At 40.6% G+C, this 19,910-nt stretch overlaps 1 protein-coding gene across 1 annotated transcript; it reads right to left on the reverse strand.

Moving 5' to 3' along the window:
* Positions 1-278: 278 nt before the first annotated feature.
* Positions 279-17,426, reverse strand: LOC135073408 (periodic tryptophan protein 2 homolog). The gene is made up of 17 exons (XM_063967588.1): positions 17,279-17,426; positions 16,946-17,058; positions 16,723-16,817; positions 16,487-16,615; positions 15,821-16,254; positions 15,512-15,683; positions 14,836-15,003; positions 12,860-13,112; positions 11,733-11,880; positions 9,797-9,988; positions 9,034-9,179; positions 8,271-8,418; positions 7,547-7,690; positions 5,101-5,210; positions 4,498-4,646; positions 3,655-3,862; positions 279-427 (listed from the first exon to the last, which is right to left on the reverse strand). Exons 1-17 carry the CDS (start codon positions 17,294-17,296, stop codon positions 298-300), a joined length of 2,757 nt encoding a protein of 918 aa, XP_063823658.1. The 5' UTR covers positions 17,297-17,426; the 3' UTR covers positions 279-297.
* Positions 17,427-19,910: the final 2,484 nt, after the last annotated feature.

Genomic DNA, 19,910 nt, shown 5'->3' on the forward strand with positions numbered 1-19,910 from the left:
GTTACATTTTTCTATCATAACGAAATAAACGCAACACATGACAAGACAACCCTAGCGCGACGGCCGAGCGTGCGAGCGAGCGAGGTATGCAAAGCGAGGTACATACATGAGTTTACCTTCTGTTATATTTTGTGATACAAGCAAGCATAATCTGAAGTCTCGCTGACGTTTGACGTCTCAAAAACATCCACCCGTGCCGCTCCCATACCTCAGGCACTCACTATGTTAATCGCTTGACCTATAGTAAGGGGGTAGGTGTGTAAAAATAGAACAGAAACTACTAACATAATACATTTATTATTCTGAATCGGAGAAGGTGCCGCGACCGCTTGAATCGTCGCTGGCCTCGTCTACCTCCATTTCCATTTTGGGCGCTATCTCAGCCACGGTCTTGATGCAGCGGATGGTGTATTTGTTGAAGTCACAGCTGGAAACAAAAAAGATGGCTTGAAATTCAGTCACATAGCTGAACACAAAGATAATAATGGCTTCAACCCAGTTAGTAAAAACTCAACAAACTATGGCATGTGAGGTATCGCTAGATTTGTTTTAACTGTGAGAGTGACACTGGGTATATCAAAATTGGAAAATATAAAAATGGCCGATTTTTGGCGCCATAATATGTATTTAAAAAAATATCTCAAAACCTATTCGAGTATGTTCTAAAGATTAAAATAAAAATATTATTGAAAAAGAAAACAAAAAACCCAACTGGATAAAAATGAACTGAAAAGATAGAAACAAGACAAAGTGTTCACAAATGCAGTTGGGAGGCATCAAACACTTATCATCATCATCTGTTGATGATCCCTTTACAGGCCACTGCTGGACTATTAGGCTCGTCCGCGGGAAGAGTAGGGGTTGGTGACAAATATATTCTATTCTGCCGTCATCACACGGCTTATCACCAACAAAATAAATAGTCATTGATGTCTCCGACTACATTTGTGAACACTTTGTCTTGTTCCTATCTTTTCAGTTCATTTTTACGTAGTTGGGTTTTAGTTTTTTTTGTATATTAGATTATAAAAAACCTGTGTTTTTATCAAATTTCAACCGATTTTAACAATTTTAATTAAAAGACTCGAGACCCGAGAAAACTCGAGACTTTGGCCTCGAGAATTCCCGAAACTCGAGAAAAAAAATAAGACGAGAAATCAGAAACCCTAGCCCAATTTGACCCAATTAAGTATGGGCAAATATTTTCACTTATGTAACACACACAGACCACGCGTGACGTCACAATGCACGCCTCCATGAAAATTAGAACCGATGGAATACGCACGTGAGTAAACATTGACGCCACGATTTGCTCAAATCATATGTGAATAATTTTCACCCGTGACTTGGTAACGGTAATATTCGTGTATTATCGATATTGATTTGACAAGGTCATTAAAATAACAAGGTATGAATATACATACCATTTTGTGGAACAACATTGTTTCAAATTCTATAGTATGGCATATATTCGTCCCAAATACATATAACTTGCCCTGCCACCACTTAGGGACTACATATTGTCTAGTTCAGAGAAGAAGTGGCGGAAGAAACTCAGTCATAATATATACTTTTACTAATGGGTCCGTAAGCTACTGAAGGGATTTATTTAATTTCATTTCTGTATAATGGAAAGCATGTACTCCGAATAAAAATTGTTTTAATACATTTTTTAGTTCAATAGAAAAATACCTATTCAAAATTGTACAATAAATCAATTCGGAAACGGTTCAGTGGCACACATGACTATTGACCTTGTTGAATCGACTAGATAACGCTATCTATCGCAATATGCCATCCATCTTGATAAAGCATTACGTAATCTGGTTGAAGATCAGACAAAATTTCCAATGCACTGAGAGAGATTAATGACGAATACTAAGACATTCGGACAATTTGAAATTTTATCGTATACTAGCGACCCGCCCCGGCTTCGCACGGGATTGTATTGTACATTATAGACCTTCTTAAATCACTCTACCTATAGCTGAAAACTGCATTCAAAGCCATTCAATATTTTAAAAGATCCAAGCGCACAGAAACGGCTTGCTCACAGTGCGCGTGAACGCACAGGGTGACATACGAACCAATCACAGAGCTCTATTCAACGCTGTGCGTTCGATTTGCTACTTCACATAAGCAAGCATCGTTTGTGAACGCCCGTAGCGTTAGTCATCGTAATTGTAAAAATATTGAATAAGAACTGACCCACTTTTAAAGCAGTATCTCTTGGACATTATTTCTCAAACAATACACCGGAACAAAGAAACGTGCCTTTTGGGTATACATAATTTTGTCAAGAAAATTGAAACACTTGAACGACTGAAAATGGCGCGGGCATTGAAAATATGTGTTTGTCGCTATTGGCAAAGACTTGGAACTTATTGAATTAGAATTACTGTTACTACAATACTCTTTCAAACAAGTACAATCCTAAACCAAAACGTCCTCCTGGGATTTCCACAACCAGTGCTTTCCACATTCAAGCACTTTCCGCGACTTCCACCAGATCGTCGGTCCATCGAGTGGGAGTCTGTCTATCGTGATGAGGAGCCGAAATAAATAAACAAAAGACTAGAATACTCACATCTTACTAAGCTGCGAGTATTTCACAGTCAGGACTTTCTCCAGCCCTAACAAGACACTGGGCGGGAACTTTCGCTTCTTCACCGTGACCAGAGACCGCACCCAGAGTAGTAAGTGCTCTAAATGATCTATCTTCCAACAATCGAACTATCGTAATAAGGCCTTCGATATAAGTAAATGAAAGACTAAGCCTGGTCCGTGAGCACGTAGAATTTTGTCCAATGACCCCAAGCTACCCATCCTTATCGCTCGCGCGTAATTATATTGCTGTCGCGACTGTGCGACGGGCGCCCGCAGTGAGTGTGCGAGTGCGACAGCAACATAATTACGCGCGAGCGATAAGGATGGGTAGCTTGGGGTCATTGGACAAAATTCTACGTGCTCACGGACCAGGCTTTAGAATACTCACATCTTACTAAGCTGCGAGTATTTCACAGTCAGGACTTTCTCCAGCCCTAACAAGACACTGGGCGGGAACTTTCGCTTCTTCACCGTGACCAGAGACCGCACCCAGAGTAGTAAGTGCTCTAAATGATCTATCTTCCTACAATCGAACTATCGTACCTACTTACTAGCCGAAATAAATAAATAAAAAACTACAATACTCACATCCTACTAAGCTGCGAGTATTTCACAGTCAGGGCTTTCCAGGGTGACCAGACCCCACACCCAGAGGAGTAATGCCCATTTTCACCATCAATCCCTAAGTTTTAAGTGACCCCTATGAAAATGTGTTACTATAGGGGTTACTTAAAAATTAGGGATTGATGGTGAAAATGGGCATTAGTGTTCTAAATGCCGGATGTCTTCTAGCAGTCGAACTATCGCAATAAGGCCTTCGAAATAAATAACTAAAGACTACAATACTCACATCTTACTAAGCTGCGAGTATTTGACAGTCAGGACTTTCTCCAGTCCCAATAAGACACTGGGCGGGAACTTTCGCTTCTTCACCGTGACCAGGGACCGCACCCAGAGTAGTAAGTGCTCTAAATGATCTATCTTCCAACAACCGAACTATCGTAATAAGGCCTTCGAAATAAATAAATAAAAAACTACAATACTCACATCTTACTAAGCTGCGAGTATTTCACAGTCAGGACTTTCTCCAGCCCTAACAAGACGCTGGGCGGGAACTTTCGCTTCTTCACCGTGACCAGGGACCGCACCCAGAGTAGAAGGTGCTCTAAATGTCGGCTGTCTTCTAATAGTCGTGCTATCGTGATGAGAAGACGATCTGTGTAGTCGTCGTCTAGACTGGACACTGTTAGTTCGACTGAAAAGAAAAAGCAGATTTAGATTTTGAGTAATATAAGATGATGTAGTCTGGTCTGCGAGCACGTAGAATTTTGTCTTGTAGCTTGGGGTCATTGGACAAAATTCTTCGTGCTCACAGGCCGGGCTTTAGAAGTAATTTCTATAAGTTATTTTTCGTTCCGATTCGTCATTCGTCGAACGTTTAAAACAAATACGCTCACCAATTTCCACTAACTGGAGTATCAGATCAGGATTTACCTGTCAGTGGCTATTAAATAATCAAGAAACGATTTTTTAAGCTTTGCTCTGGCAGAAAATTCGCATTTAAAAAAAATCGTAACATCAATCATCATCATAACATAATCATGGGTATTTTTGGATACACCCAGCGAAAGATGAGATGTGAGGAATCTAAAAACATTTGTATCACTGTATTTGAAATTTAGAAATTAATGTATAATTTATTACTATTTAATTAATTTTTAGTCTGCACTCTGTATTAATTTTAACTTTGCTGATTTCTGTCCTATTTTTTGTGTGATTATTTGTCTGTATATCAAAATTGTTTGTTTCCCTAATATAAATAAGTAAAAAATAAAATAAAATTTTGACGTCCCTTTTTAGACTACCCTGTATAATACAAAACACACTTACTATCGGAAGGAGGCACGGCCTCAACGCACTCCGTAATAATACTATGCTCATTGAGTTGCAGCGATCCAACTAACGCCAGGCCCCAACTCTTCTCGCGTAATAAGTCCCGGACCGCTGACGGCGTGGAGCCCATCTCTAGACGATATGGCCTGGGAGAGGAAATTGAAGATTAAGTTGTGTACAGACTATTTTGATTGGTTTTAAATCTTTTTTCAGGTTGATAAAGTTCAAAATATGATATTGATATAATATGATGTTGTATTTTACAACATCGAAAAACTAAACGGTAAATGCTAAAAAAAATTAATAAAGAAGTCTCTTCTAGAGAAGAGCTTTTACTAGCGGGCGGAAGGTAGTAGATTTGCTTCACGTCTGTCTCAAAAATACTTCTGTTAAGTTACAGTTCACGTACAGTTTGACTGGAAAACAACTGATGTTATCATTTGAATGGATAGTTTTCGTCGTGATTTCTATACTGGATTCATACTATAGATATGTAAAACTGTATTACTTCTTATAAGGAACTGATTTCCTACTTTTAATAAATTGCACACTAAAATAACAAAACTTGTTTGTTTTAACTCTACAACAAACAACACAAACCTGAATGTTCCATCCAGTCCGGCGTTTTGACTGTACACTAGTAGGCCCTCAGTAGCCGCTACGGCAAAACTCTCACCCGTCGGAGAGAACCTCACGCAATGCACTCGCACCTATAAATAAAAAAATATTATAGGTCTAAAATACAGTTCGTTCGCTTCAGCCAAATGACGTCCACTGCTGGACAAAGGCCTCCCCCAAGGTTTTCCACAATGCACGGTCCTGCGCTGCCCGCATCCAGGCTCTTCCCGCGACCTTTACCAGATCGTCGGTCCACCTAGTAGGAGGCCTGCCCACGCTACGTCTTCCAGCCCGTGGTCGCCACTCGAGAACTTTCCTGCCCCAACGGCCATCGTCTCTACGAGCTATGTGCCCCGCCCACTGCCACTTGATTTTAGCAATTCTGCGAGCTATGTCGGTTACTTTGGTTCTCCTGCGGATCTCCTTATTTCTGATTCGATCACGCAGGGAAACTCCGAGCATAGCCCGCTCATACATAAAATACAGTTATCAACATCATATATTTGCAGTACATTGTAAAACGTCGGTTTCCTCAAAGGAACGCCAAAGAGCACAATCGCCAGAATTTTTCTCTTTCACCCAGCCACCTGTCACCTTCTTAAGATCGTCGGCCCTTCAAGCAGTAGTTAATGTTTTTCGGTACGGGAGATATGGCTCCCATAGCCACTTTTCAACCTCTATTTCTTAGATCTTCTGCAGAGAAATCGTTCTAAATTTTACCCCTTAACAAAAATCCCAACGGTTTATCGGCACCCTCTTGTGTAGAGTCAGAGTCAAATAGTTCGTGACACCCAAAGTGGCCAAAAAGTCGACAACACAACCTTATTCCAATATTGTAACAAAGGCGTGTTGCGAACTCTTTGACTACTTTGGGTGTCACCAGGCCTGTTCATCTCCGCGAGTTTGCATCGAAAACAAAACACGCACGACTACCCCTCCTGAGATACCAAATCGACAGGACAATCACGAGCGAGTATTGACGCACGCACGTATTCTTCACCCATTTGCATTGTAAAGACAATAAACTATATGTAAAAACGGTGGTGTAATTAATACTGTGCAGTATTTTTTAACTGCCTGAATAATAATAGAAACACAAAATCGCATCGCAAAAATATAGAGCAATTTACTAGAAAGAGTGATTTACACAAGTTCAATACAAGAAACAAAAATAAACTTGCCGTTCCAAATTTCAGACTGCACAAGATTGGTAATTCATTTATGGGGAAATGTATTAAACTTTTCAATAAATTACCACAAACTGTTGTAGAATTGCCCATTCATAAATTTAAAGCACATATCAAAAGCACCTTAATGAAAAAGGGCTACTATAAAGTTGATGATTATATAAAGGATAAAAATGTTTGGAATGTTTAACTACCTAGCTCGCATTAATACTTATGACTATCCCAACTATCCCAACTAATATTATAAATGCGAAAGTAACTCTGTCTGTCTGTCTGTCTGTTACGCTTTCCCGCTTAAACCTCGCAATCGATTTTGATGAAATTTGGCATAGAGATAGTTTGAGTCCCGGGAAAGAACATAGGATAGTTTTTATCCCGGTTTTTGAAACAGGGACGCGCGCGATAAAGTTTTTCTGTGACAGACAAAATTCCACGCGGGCGAAGCCGCGGGCGGAAAGCTAGTAATTTGTATATTTTAAAGACTGTAAAACCTTGAAAAGGAGGCTGACAATAGTGACTGAGTTTCTTGCGCTGCTTCTTCTCAGCACTGGCCCATTTATTGTCCCGAAGCAGTGGTAGGGTTAATATTGGGACGTGTAAAAGCGCTTTTTAAAGCCTATTTGCAAAAATAAATGAATTTTATGAATTTTACAAAATATAATTCATGCCGTGTGGTGACGGCAGAGTAGAATACATTTGTCACCAACCCCTACTCTTCCCGCGGGTGTCGTAAGAGGCGACTTAGGGACTACACATCAAACAGAGAATGGGCAGCAGCGCTCTCTGAAAAACATCAATCTTTTAAACTGCGATCTCCAACCCGCCTGCCTAGCGTGGAGATTATGGCAAAACCCTCCACTATAGTGGAGGAGGCTCATAGTCCAGCAGTGGACTGTAAAGGGCTGTTGATGATGATGATGATGATAATTCATGCTTATTCATGTATTTCCTCCGCCATTTTCCGCAGTTTGGCACCTCACGTCACACATCATTTTACCGAAGTCAGCCCTATGGCTTCGGCGCAGTGCCGATCACTGACGTTTGTCAACAAAATGGTGCTCGACTCTTGAGACAAGCTAAATTACACCATATTGTTAACGACATTGAGCATACATTTTTTTAAATACCTTCGCGAAGAAAATCTTCTGTACGTAGACTTATTATTATTCTGTGGTGTCACGAACACGCTGACTGTACAGAATCCAAAAAAGTAAGTGTATGAATTAGAAAATAATATTTACCTCCGGCTTAACTTTCCTATCGGCCATGTCACCCTGCTTGACTCCAGGCAGGCGGATGCTGACGTCACCGCCCTCTAAGTCCGTCCTTTCCTCAACCAGGGCCATATTGCCGAATTCGGTGAGTAGCCGCCGGTTTATGAAGTCCTGGAAGAAATAAAATCCAATTACGTACGGTAATAGGTAGGGTCCTTACTAAGAATGAGGCTGGTATGTAGGGCTCTGCTAAAGCCCGGTCCGTGAGCACGTAGAATTTTGTCCAATGACCCCTAGCTACCCATCCTTATCTCTCGCGCGTAATTATATTGCTGTCGCGACTGTGCGACTGGTACCAGCAGTGAGTGTGCGAGCGCGACAGCAACATAATTACGCGCGAGCGATAAGGATGGGTAGCTTGGGTTCATTGGACAAAATTCTACGTGCTCACAGAACCAGACTATAGTCTCCTTGCTTCCCTCGGTACGCACTATGGAGCCATATTTTTTGTGGCACAAAACAATTACTTCATTATTTTTTTAGCTATCAACTGTTTCTTTGACAATTTGACATTTTGATATTAATTCAATACTATGAAAAATTGTATGCTAGTGATGGTAACTGTGTTTGTGATTTTTCCATTTTCTTTGTCATCTTAATTTTTACCGACATTTATACAAATAAATTGATTTGAGTTGACATTTCTAACACGAAACTATCACCAACATTAATTTAATAGTGAAGTACTCACGTTAACAGCATCTAGCGAGCGGTTCTGTGTGATCACAAACTTCCTGATGAGAACGGCTTCCTTCACGCTATACAGGCAAACGTGCTTAGAATTGCCACCGCCCAGGATACTCGATCCGTCAGCCGAATAGCAAATAGTGGTAAACGCTCTGAAAGGATAGAATAAAAGTAAAATAAATAAATATCCTGGGGCATTCCACACGGCTTTATGTAATCTCAAACTAAAGTACGGCCAACGAGAAGCGATACCAATTAATGTAAACAAACCCAATGTCATGGGTGAACCCGTACAACCCGACTTTGACATATTTTGGCGGGAGAACGAGACATTACGACAAATACACAAGATGGGAAGAGACAGAATATATTGTCAACTCGACAGTCGTATCGACCTTTTGTATCGCTGCTAGTTGGCCGTACTTTAGGCAATGCATGCTACACTTGGTCATACTTGTTTATACATCAAAAATACTTCAGACCAGCACTTCCTCAAGAATAGGGCTTTAAATATTGGATAGAGCTTGAAAGAAAGGACGATAGTATGCCCTGTTTCATTGTCTTAGGATACGAGTATAACCGCCAATAACAGCTTAATCAGTGAAGGGCAATTTCGTCACAGAGGAACAGTTAAAATCCGAGTTTTAATTACCTCCTACAACTTGTAACAACATACATAAATGCTATCAGACTTGCAGCAATAATAGTTTACGGAGCATTTATGTCCAACAATGAACTGACTTGAACTGATAATGATGAGCACTCACTTGGTTTTCAGCATCTTCTCTGGCGTGATCAGGTCTTTATCAGCGCGGCCGGCTCCTAAGTCGTTTCTGCCCTCTATACTGCCAGTCTGGTCGCCGGTGCTCACGTTGAAGAAGGTTATGTTGCCGTCCAGAGTGGAGACTGCGATCTGGGGACGATGTTTTGGTGATTTTAATGGTTATAGAGTTGGCTAACATCCTAACTCATGTGATTTTGTATAGCAAGAGAATTATTTAACTTCAGTTTTTTGCCAACTATAAAAAAGAAAAATATGAAGTCTCAAAGAATTGAAATCTGAGTCTTCGGGTGTTATTTCAATAAGTTCAAGAAATCGTTAAACCAAGCTACGAGAGCTTACGAATTGGCACCACTGTAGAATAAAATCCTACTCACTAAAGCCCGGTCGCCGAGCACACTCACTGCAGGCGCCCGTCGCACAGTCGCGACAGCAATATAATTACGCGCGAGCGATAAGGATGGGTAGCTCGGAGTCATTGGACGACATTCTACGTGCTCGACGACCGGACTATAGTGGCTATAATGCAGTGGCGCCAACTAGTGAGCACTGAAGCGATAGGAGGACTATCGCATTTGCACTAGGGTGGCGCTACTGTAGTGTAAAAATGACAGATCATTATTGCCAAGTTAAGCCTGAGATAAATATTGCTAGTAGCGCCAACTAGTGCACTTTTACCCGCAGGAAGACTGATATTTTTACGCTAGCTTGGAGCTGGCTTGTATCAAACGCCAAGTTTAAACACTCACCTCCTCCCCATCAGGTTTGAAAACCACTTGCAATGCGTCGGACGTCAGCTGTATCGGCTCGCAGTCCGAACTGGTCTCTATGCAGTTCCACACACGGACGGTTTTGTCCCAGCTGGCCGATGCTAGCTTCGAACTGGCTAGAGTAGGGCTAAAGGCCAGGCAAGACACCGGCGCTTCGTGACCTCCGTGTACCTGGAAACATTTAGAACTGTATAAGGATTTGATTGAAGGCTAATTCTTGTTTAAAACCACTTGACTGGGGCTGTCGATTTCTTCTATGAACACCTCCTGATCTCTCTTTATTATGCTGTCTACTTATATTTTAATTTTTACTAAAAGTACAGCCAACGAGAAGCGATACAAAAGGTCGATTCGACGTTCGAATTGACAATCTATTCTGTCTCTTCCCATCTTGTATATTTGTCGTAATGTCTCGTTCTCCCGCCAAAATATGTCAAAGTCAAACCCTTAGGCTGGGTTGCACCATCTTACTTTAACTTTGACAAACGTCAAAAATCTGTCAAATTCCATACACCCACCCCTACTATTCCAAATGACAATGACATTGGGTTTGTATATGTTACGGCTAAAGGTAGGTGTGAACATAAACTTAAGATTAGCCGGCTAAACTTAAGTTTATCTTCGACGAGGTGTTAATGTTAGTTTCTTCTATCTTTAGCCGGCTAAACTTGAGTGTAACCGCAGGCCCTTGGCTAAAAATGTAGAAGGAAATGGAAAAGGAAACAATGTAATAATGTTTACTATTTTGACACGAAAACTTTATTAAAAAATAATCACTTTCATTTCACATACTTTTATGTACCTATCTATAGGTATTCAAAATTACAATTATTAATAACAAAATATTAATTACTTATAACAATATCTACCTAATCATTAAAATAATATAATAAGGAACCATTTGGTCATTACAGAATCTTCAGTAGGTATTTAAAATTACAAAATAAAACTTCTTCAGTGTTAATTACTTAAAACAATATCTAGTCACAATTGTTAAATAATATGGAGCTATTTGTTGGAACATGATGAACTAGAATGGTATTTCGAATTACAAAGAAAATTATTTATTCGGCAGCGGCATTTGCGTGTACCACATTTTGTCTTGCAATGACATCTTTGAAAGCCTTGTCCACCTGATGTTGACTTTTCATTAGCATTAATTCGAATACATTTTTAGCCGTTTCGTTTTGGCTAATGTGCACATTAGCCGGCTAAAGATGGAATATCACGACGCAAACTAACATGTTATCGAACTTTAGCTGCTTCTCGAAGATAAACTTAAGTTTAGCCGGCTAATCTTAAGTTTATGTTCGCACCTATCTTTAGCCGTAACATATACATTTGGTATCGCTTCTCGTTGGCCGTACTTTATGTTGTTTGCTGCTTCTGCGGGAAAATTTCTATAGGCTTTTTTATGCATCACAAGGCAGGTATTTGACCGCAATAGCCCCTGGTTTTATATGAGATGTAATCTAGGATGGTACATATCTGCCCTGTATGTACTCTCGCCTTGAAAAGCCCCGGATTAGTGTTCAGGAAAGACAGCAGCAGGCAGTGAATTCCAGTCCCTAGCTGTTCGCATTATAAGAGTCATCGAAACGCTTAGTGCGAGCTGGTGGAATGCAAAAATTATGAATTTCAACCAGTAATAGAAAGAAAGAAATAAATATTTATTACGATGAACATCACTCAGAGAACAAAGAAAGTATACGGAAAAAAGACAGAAATAGCACATAATTATAACAAGGAAATAAAAAGTGAACTGAGCAGTGCCACCCTGTTGCAACAGGCGATGCCCGTCGCAATGGGACTCCACTCAGCATATGCCGTGGCCCACGGTGGGGAAGGCCACGACGCTGGTTTTCAGTGGGCCCCACGTCGAGTGGTAATGGCATGTCTAAATACGTCTACTCACGTCCAGCAGCCGTCCGAACTTGACGGACCAGATGTATATGTCGAAGACGTCCTGGCCGCCCGCCGCGCACAGTTCGCTGCTGCTATCCAAAGCTACACAGCTGAACTGGACGAGCGTCGGCGACGTCAATGTTCGGAAGTTGCGGTACCTGGAAAGGTAAGGTTTTGTGTCGGTTCGCGCCGCGACAGAGACAGCAGAGTAAATACAAATGAATAGGTCATCTTCATAGAAACGCACCGAGCGCGGTTTGTATGTGAGCGCGCCAACACGTATGCGGCGCGCACGCACACACTGACAAAATTCGGCGCACCTCACCGCTAATCACCGCTAAATTATATTGGGGCGCTCACATACAAACCGCGCTCGGTGCGCATTTGTATTTACTCTGGAGACAGGCTACCAAGATAAGCAACTCCTTAGATATGTGTCTCCTATCTCGGTTTCGCTTCTTCGCGCTTCGCTCTTCAGATTACACATTTTCTACAGTTAAGTAGCGGTTGCGGTCTCCCATTTCAGCCACTTGTCTTCGGTCGCGGCGCAAGTTGCGGCCCTTTATACATACAACTAAAGCCCGGTCTGTGAGCACATATAATTTTGTCCATTGACCCCAAGCTACCCATCCTTATCGCTCGCGCGTAATTATGTTGCTGTCGCGCTCGCAGACTCACTGCGGGCGCCCGTCGCACAGTCGCGACAGCAATATAATTACGCGCGAGCGACAAGGATGGGTAGCTTGGGGTCATTGGACAAAATTCTACGTGCTCGCAGACCAGACTATAGGCTCTCACGAGTGTCAGACAGAGACGCAAAAGACTATACTAATGACAGCCAAATGTTCATCATCATCTCAGCCATAGGATGTCCACTGCTGAATATACGCCTCCCCCAATGCTTTCAATATTGCCCAGTTGGTAACATCATGAAAGTAGCAGGAAGGCGCTGGACGCAGCCCGCTACCAACCGGGCAACATGGAAAGCCAAAATTAAATGTTACCAGGAAAAAATCACATAATATAGCACAAGGATTTTTTGGCATTTTTTTATACAAATCTTTATTGTAGATACTGCTGGTTCCGACATTATCTTATTTTATATACCTCATATAATATAATAAAATTAAAACTTACCTCGTAAGATCATAACACCGAACAGTCCCATCCAACGACGAAGACACAAAGAACTTCTTATTAGCACTGAACACTACACTAGTGACCGTCGACTTGTGTTCATTAAACGTCACGAAACAGAAGCCAGAGGTCGTATTCCAGACTTTGACCTTCCCGTCGAACCCTCCCGTGACTATGTAAAGGCCGTCGGGAGAATACGCTAGACAGGTCATGTCTAGCGAGTGGCCTTGCTGTTTCATTACGTACTGTTCACCTGGAAATGAGGACATGGTGTTGGAGAATATACATCTACATTTTGAGACGTTGACCCTTAGGCCCAGAACAGACGGTGAAACGCAACTGCAACTTTCTGATGATTCTGATGAATGAAACTGAAACTGAAAGTTTCAAACTGGTCGCGTCATGTGTGGTCTCTCAACGGACGCTATGGCAGAAACTTAGATGCAACTCAAAAGTAACTAGCAGTTGCAGTTTCGTTGCAGTTGCGTTTCAGTCTGTTCTGGGCCTTATGAACAAGCTACGCCAAATGAGTTCTATACACATTGGCGGTTGACTTACCTCGGCCAACTAGGCGAGCAACACCGAGCGACGGCAAGACAATGCAAATATACTGACTACACCTTGGTATTGGCGTTCACTCGGCGACGCTCGACCAACGTGTATTGTAGGCTTTAGCAGGCCTGTTCATCTCCGCGAGTTTACATCGAAAATAAAACACGCACGATGGCCCACCTACAGGATACTATTCGACAAGGCCTCACATACGAGCGAACATTGACTCACGCACGCGTATTCTTGTGTATGATGGAAGAAAATAAAGAAAATGGTGTACTAAATACTGTGCAGTATTTAACTGCCTACATAATAATAAAAACACAGAATGTACTTTTTTAAGTTGCCTCAAGACACTGCGAGGTAAATAAGTAGTTAATATTATTCATGATAATTCATGCTAAATCATGTATTTCCTCCGCCATTTTCCGCAGTTTGGCACCTCACGTCACATCATTTTACCGAAGTCAGCCCTATAGCTTCGGCGCTTTGCCGATCACTGACGTTTGTCAACAAAATGGTGCTTGACTCTTGAGACAGGCTAAATTACACCATATTGTTAATGACATTGAGCATACATTTTTTTAAATACCTTCGCGAAGTAAAACTTCTGTACGTAGTACTTATTATTATTCTGTGGCTTTAGGTTAGGAGTCCTCTACACACGCACTCTCACACGAGCGTGCGTCTTCTTTCTAGCGTCGTCGTCTTGTCGCCAACGAAACCAATATATTATAGTGGGGGTCCCATTTAAACTAATAACTGCTAAAGAGTCATCATCATCAACAGCCCTTTACAGTCCACTGCTGGACTATGAGCCTTCTCCACTATAGTGGAGGGTTTTGCCATAATCCCCACGCTAGGCAGGCGGGTTGGAGATCGCAGTTTAAAAGATTGATGTTATTCAGAGAGCGCTACTGCCCGTTCTCTGTTTGATGTGTAGTCCCTAAGTCGCCTCTTACGACACCCGCGGGAAGTGTAGGGGTTGGTGACAAATCCCAACTAATCCCAACTAATCCCAACTAATATTATAAATGCGAAAGTAACTCTGTCTGTCTGTCTGTCTGTTACGCTTTCCCGCTTAAACCCCGCAACCGATTTTGATGAAATTTGGCATAGAGATAGTTTGAGTCCCGGGAAAGAACATAGGATAGTTTTTATCCCTGTTTTTGAAACAGGGACGCGCGCGATAAAGTTTTTCTGTGACAGACAAAATTCCACGCGGGCGAAGCCGCGGGCGGAAAGCTAGTGTATTCTACTCTGCATTGCTCTGCTTAGTATAAGAATATAAAATAACTACTTGTAGGGTAATATTGCAAAATTCAGACTTACAAAAAAAGTTTCAAATATGCGCATGCGACGATCCCGCTGATCATAGAACATAAACATCTGTTAAATCCCAATAAAATGTCTAAAAAACTTACTCTGCCATTCCCAAACCAGCAGCTGTCCGATGTTAGGGCACCCGAACGCGATCCAGTCGCCTTGCGGGGACATAGCAATACTACTGATCCGGTGCTCGGATATGCTAAGCGTATGGACCAGGTTTACGTCTGGCATCTCGTGCAGGAAGAATGTGCCGTTTGAGAAACCTGAAATGTACGAACAATAATTTCAAGCTTATTTGATGGTCGATAAAGTTCGATTATACAGCCAATATTTGTAATTCAACCAAATGCCATCCACTGCTGGACATTGGCCTCCCCCAATGCTTTCCACGTTGATCGATTGGAAGCGGTCTGCGTCCAGCGTTTCCCTGCTACCTTTACGATGTCGTCGGTCCACCTTGTAGGTGGACGTCCAACGCTGCGTTTTCCGGTACGCGGCCTCCATTCCAGAACCTTGCTGCCCCATCGGCCGTCAGTTCTGCAAACTATGTGCCCTGCCCATTGCCACTTCAGCTTGCTAATCCGTCGGGCTATTTCAGCGACTTTAGTTCGTTTACGGATTTCCTCATTCGTCAACAACAAACTTCGTCGTTAAATATTACATTTCCTCTGGTTTAAAAAATATTGGTTCGATTGAGCCATGTCATGGTAGATGTCGTGGGAGAAACCTATGCTCAGTAGTGGGCCAACTTGTACACTAAAGCAAACATACCTGTGACTAGCATCTTGGTATTCTTATGATACTGAGCGGCAGTCAGCCTAACTTTGTGGTGCGCGTTCCGGATAGCGTCTCCGATGTAGTGGCGTCCTAATTTTTTGTAGTGTAGCCGCTTTTCTTCGGCTATTGTGTTTTCAACTTTCACTTTGGCCTCATCTTCACTTTCCTGTAATAATAAAAGAAAGCTTAAATTAAAATATGTTACGGTCTGACAGGGCAAACACACATTATTAACCTGACTTATGTACAAGAAGAATCAAGAAGCCCTAGCAAAAATAAACAAAATTAACAAAACATACATACATTTTCTTGGTCCTTTTCAATAGCGTTCTTTTCATCAACATCATCGTCACTCTCTTCTTCTTGCTTCTGCATCCGCCTTTTCTTCCTTTGCGATATCTGTACCTCTGACACTATCAAATCATCAGAATCTAAACTCGCTTCCCACAAGCAAATCTGACCATTCCTGCTAACAGTGATAAGGTCCAAACTTTTCTTTTCAAAGAATGTGCCGACTATTTTATCCGTGTGACCGCTTAGTGAATACATGTTGAGGTTGTCTAAGTAATCTACAGTGTATATTTTTGTCGTGGTGTCTTTAGATCCAACTGCTAGGAGTTTGGAGCATGTGGACCAGTCGAGACACGTGACCTCGTCGTGAGACTTTTGGAAGACCCGCTTCATGACGAACGAACGGAACTGGCCGGTGAAAGTGCTAGGAGCTGTCATGATGAATACTGAAATGAACAATAAGTTTCATTACACTTATAAACACTTTCTTCAAACAGGAAAAAGTATTCAATTTGGTTTTATATTTAACAAAATAATTAATGTTACTTTTTGGAGTTAGTTTTACACATTTTTCTTATTTAGCTTGTAAAAAACTTTCATGAGCCTAGTGTTAAGTTTAAAATTATGTATGTATGTAGTACACTTACTGTTTTAATATAAAACCCTCAAAACTCTTACCTGTGCAATCACAGCAAGCTGCAAAGTACTTTCCATCAGGACTGAATTTAACAGCATTCACTTGCTGTTTGAATTTGTACCGATGTATTACGGTGCAAGTGATCAAACTAATCATCTGTGCTTCGCCCTCTGAAGAAATAAAAAAATTATAAAGTTTTGGTTTACTAGATAAAAATTAATCACATAACCAAAAGTCATAGATAGGTCACATAATTATATTAATTGAAATAACTTACTTTCATTGATAGCCAATAAAACAGATCCATTGGGCGAGATATCCACTGCTGTGTAGTTGAAATTACTTTCTACCGATAAGGTATTACTTTTGTTTCTGAAACAAATCCAATTGACATTAATTACTTTTATAAATTAGGTTTATTTTATCAGTTCAATTGTTACTAAAAGCCTGCAAGCCTGCTGGGAATTGTAGAGCCTGTGCAAATTACAAACAATACTTACTGTTTCAAATTATACACAGTTATTTTGTTACCAACTGGGCTAATGACACAGTTTCCATCATTTGTAAATAATATATCACCTTTTCTGTACACTGTTCCCAGCAAATTGTGGAACTAAAACAAATAATAGGTTATGTTAGTAAGAAAACACTACTCTTTTCTGTTACTACATTAAATTATTATTACTTGTTTATTAGCCTTTTGATACATATGAAATCCAATGTTATGACTAAATTTCCGAATTATTAAACAATAATTATTACACTAATAATACCACGATATAAATAAACAAACTTATAGAATGTAGAAACAAAAGATTTAAAAAACAGGGAACCTTATAGTTGAACTTCATCTTGAATACTCGTTAAATTTTGTTTATAACACTTATGAGAATATGTTATATTTATAGAAAACTAATAAAATCTTTAAAAATTATGACGAGAAATCCACATTTTAGCAAAGAAGCACCACGTGAAAATGACATTGACACTTTGAATGACAGTTGGAAACTGACAATGACAAACGCTATTTTTTTCTTCATACAAAAGTTTTACAGCTTTGGAAATATTGTAAATAATTTTGTTGTACTTTTTTTGCATTTTTAATTTTACTTTAACAAAATTCGTTACAAATGAGCTTTAGTATAATCCCTTCCAAGGATATTCACTAATTACAAGTGAGACATTTGTTTGTAGATCCTTTGGTGTAGTGGTTCGTAACGCCATTATCCGTTTCCCCTCGATCGGGCCCACTAGAGTGTCTAGAGTGAGCCCGCCGTAGGCTGGACTTTGGTCCAACACCGCGGTGGGCAACCCTCTAGTTGGGTTCGCCACTGATCGGGCGCCTTATGCGCTCGATACGGCCCGATCACGAACGTCGGTCTGCGACCGACGCGGACGAGCCTGGGCTTCGCTTCGCGAAGCCCACACTCGGCCTCGTCGGCACTCGCACCGACGATCGCCAAACGGCTAGAGTACCTTCTGTACTCGCCACTCTGCCCGGTGAAGCTGGAAAAGCTCCTCAAGCTACCAGCGCGCGTCCCTTCAAAAAAAAAAAAAACATCCGTTGGTTGTAACGCACTCCTATGCCAAGGTAGCGGGTTCGATTCCTACAGTACAAAATGGCATGAACATATTATTTTTGTTTGTATTGGACCGGCTGTTTTCCATTTTTAATTTGTTGTCTTTACAAAACCTTTGTCTAGTACCCATAATACAAGCTTTGCTTAGTTTGGGACTAGACGCGCAATGTACCTATTTATTTGTCATCATACCCAGTCAGATGGATAACTGACTGCAAAGGGGGGGGGGGGTCTGGGGCTCTAACACACTCGTACTACAGGTCTACCAGAATCTCATGGCATATACAGGTTGTCCCAAAAAGTAGTGTCAAGCCGAAGCCCAGAAGTAGAGCATTAAGGGCATTTAACGGAGAGCTACCCAAATCACCCACCCCCACCCCCATTATATTCTGCGATTTTTGATAGTTTTCGAGTTATGATTGTTTGATGTAGGTAAGCATGATTGTTTCTGTGCTTAGGCACTTTTTTGGTCACCGTGGCGCTAATAGTCAAGCCTGATATTTTATTATTATTAGATGAATACTAGGCCTAGCTGATTCAGAAGCGTTTACATCCATAACACGAATGTAAACTAAAAACGTTAATGTTGTAAAAAAAAAACACAACTCGAAAACTATCAAAAGTCGCGGTGATTCGGGTAGCCCTAGTTATGCTCTTCTGGGCTTCGGCTTGACACTAGGTACTTTGTGGGACACCCTGTATTATGCTACTTCCTACTAATATTAAAAATGCGAAAGTTTGGATGTCTGGATGTTTGTTACTCTTTCACGCAAAAACTACTGAACGGATTTTGATGAAACTTTACAGTATTATTGTTCATAATCCAGAATAATTTATGACGATCTGTGACAAATTAAATTTTACGTAGATGAAGCCGCGGGCAAAAGCTAGTACTAAATAATTACAGTACGGATTTAATAATTTCTTTTCAAGAATATATTTTTATTAAAGTTTTGTCGGCCGTTTGGTGTAGTGGTTCAGAACGGACTACTATGCCGAGAGGTCCCGGGTTCGATTCCCGGCCGGGCAGAAATTGAAATGATGAATTTTAATTTCTGTGACGGGTCTGGGTGTTACTATGTATAATATGTATGTATTTAAAAAAAAAGTATATAAGTAGTGTATCCGTCAAGCTAGCACCCAAACACAAGCATTAAGTTGCTTACTTTGGGGCTAGCTGGCGCTGTGTGAAATTGTCCAAAGATTTATTTATTTATTTATTTATTTATTTATTTGTGTGGTTTGCATTGTGCCGTTGTAGAGTGAATATAAATAATATTTTTAAATTATCTTGAAAATAAAATTTAAGAATAGTCGATTTTATATCCTCCGCTTATTTGTTTCATTAACCTATTTGTTTCACTAACGCTCATATACGTTCACGATCACTTAAAGGGTATTTATTAATTTGCCATAATTACCTATTTAAAATTAATTAATCGGTTAATCACAAAAAGTATCAAAACTGCTTGAAATTGCGCTTCAATTTCCCGCCAAGAAGCAAAAGTAATTTTTGAATAATCCCGCCTTCTGATGACAAAAATGACACATGTAGGGTGTACAGCAACTGAAAACTATAATCTACTAAAGTTTCTGTACTTTTCGGTCTTATGATTAAAAATTATTATAGAACAGTATAAAAACGTTTCGTTTAATGTGAAATTGCTTTTAAAAATAGGTTAATAGATTATATAGGCGGATCTCTAGCGCGTGTTTTGCCCTCCACAATCAACAGAAACATGATGTCAACACTCAACATTTTTTCAGGCATTTTGTTGAATTTTAACATGTTTTTGGCGATTTCGTAGGGCAAAACATGCGCTACTAATTTATTCGCATTAGAATCTAACAGAATCACAATTTCACGACGGGTTACTAAACTACT

The sequence above is a fragment of the Ostrinia nubilalis genome, chromosome 7 (assembly GCF_963855985.1).
Source record: "Ostrinia nubilalis chromosome 7, ilOstNubi1.1, whole genome shotgun sequence".
NCBI classification, from domain to species: domain Eukaryota; kingdom Metazoa; phylum Arthropoda; class Insecta; order Lepidoptera; family Crambidae; genus Ostrinia; species Ostrinia nubilalis.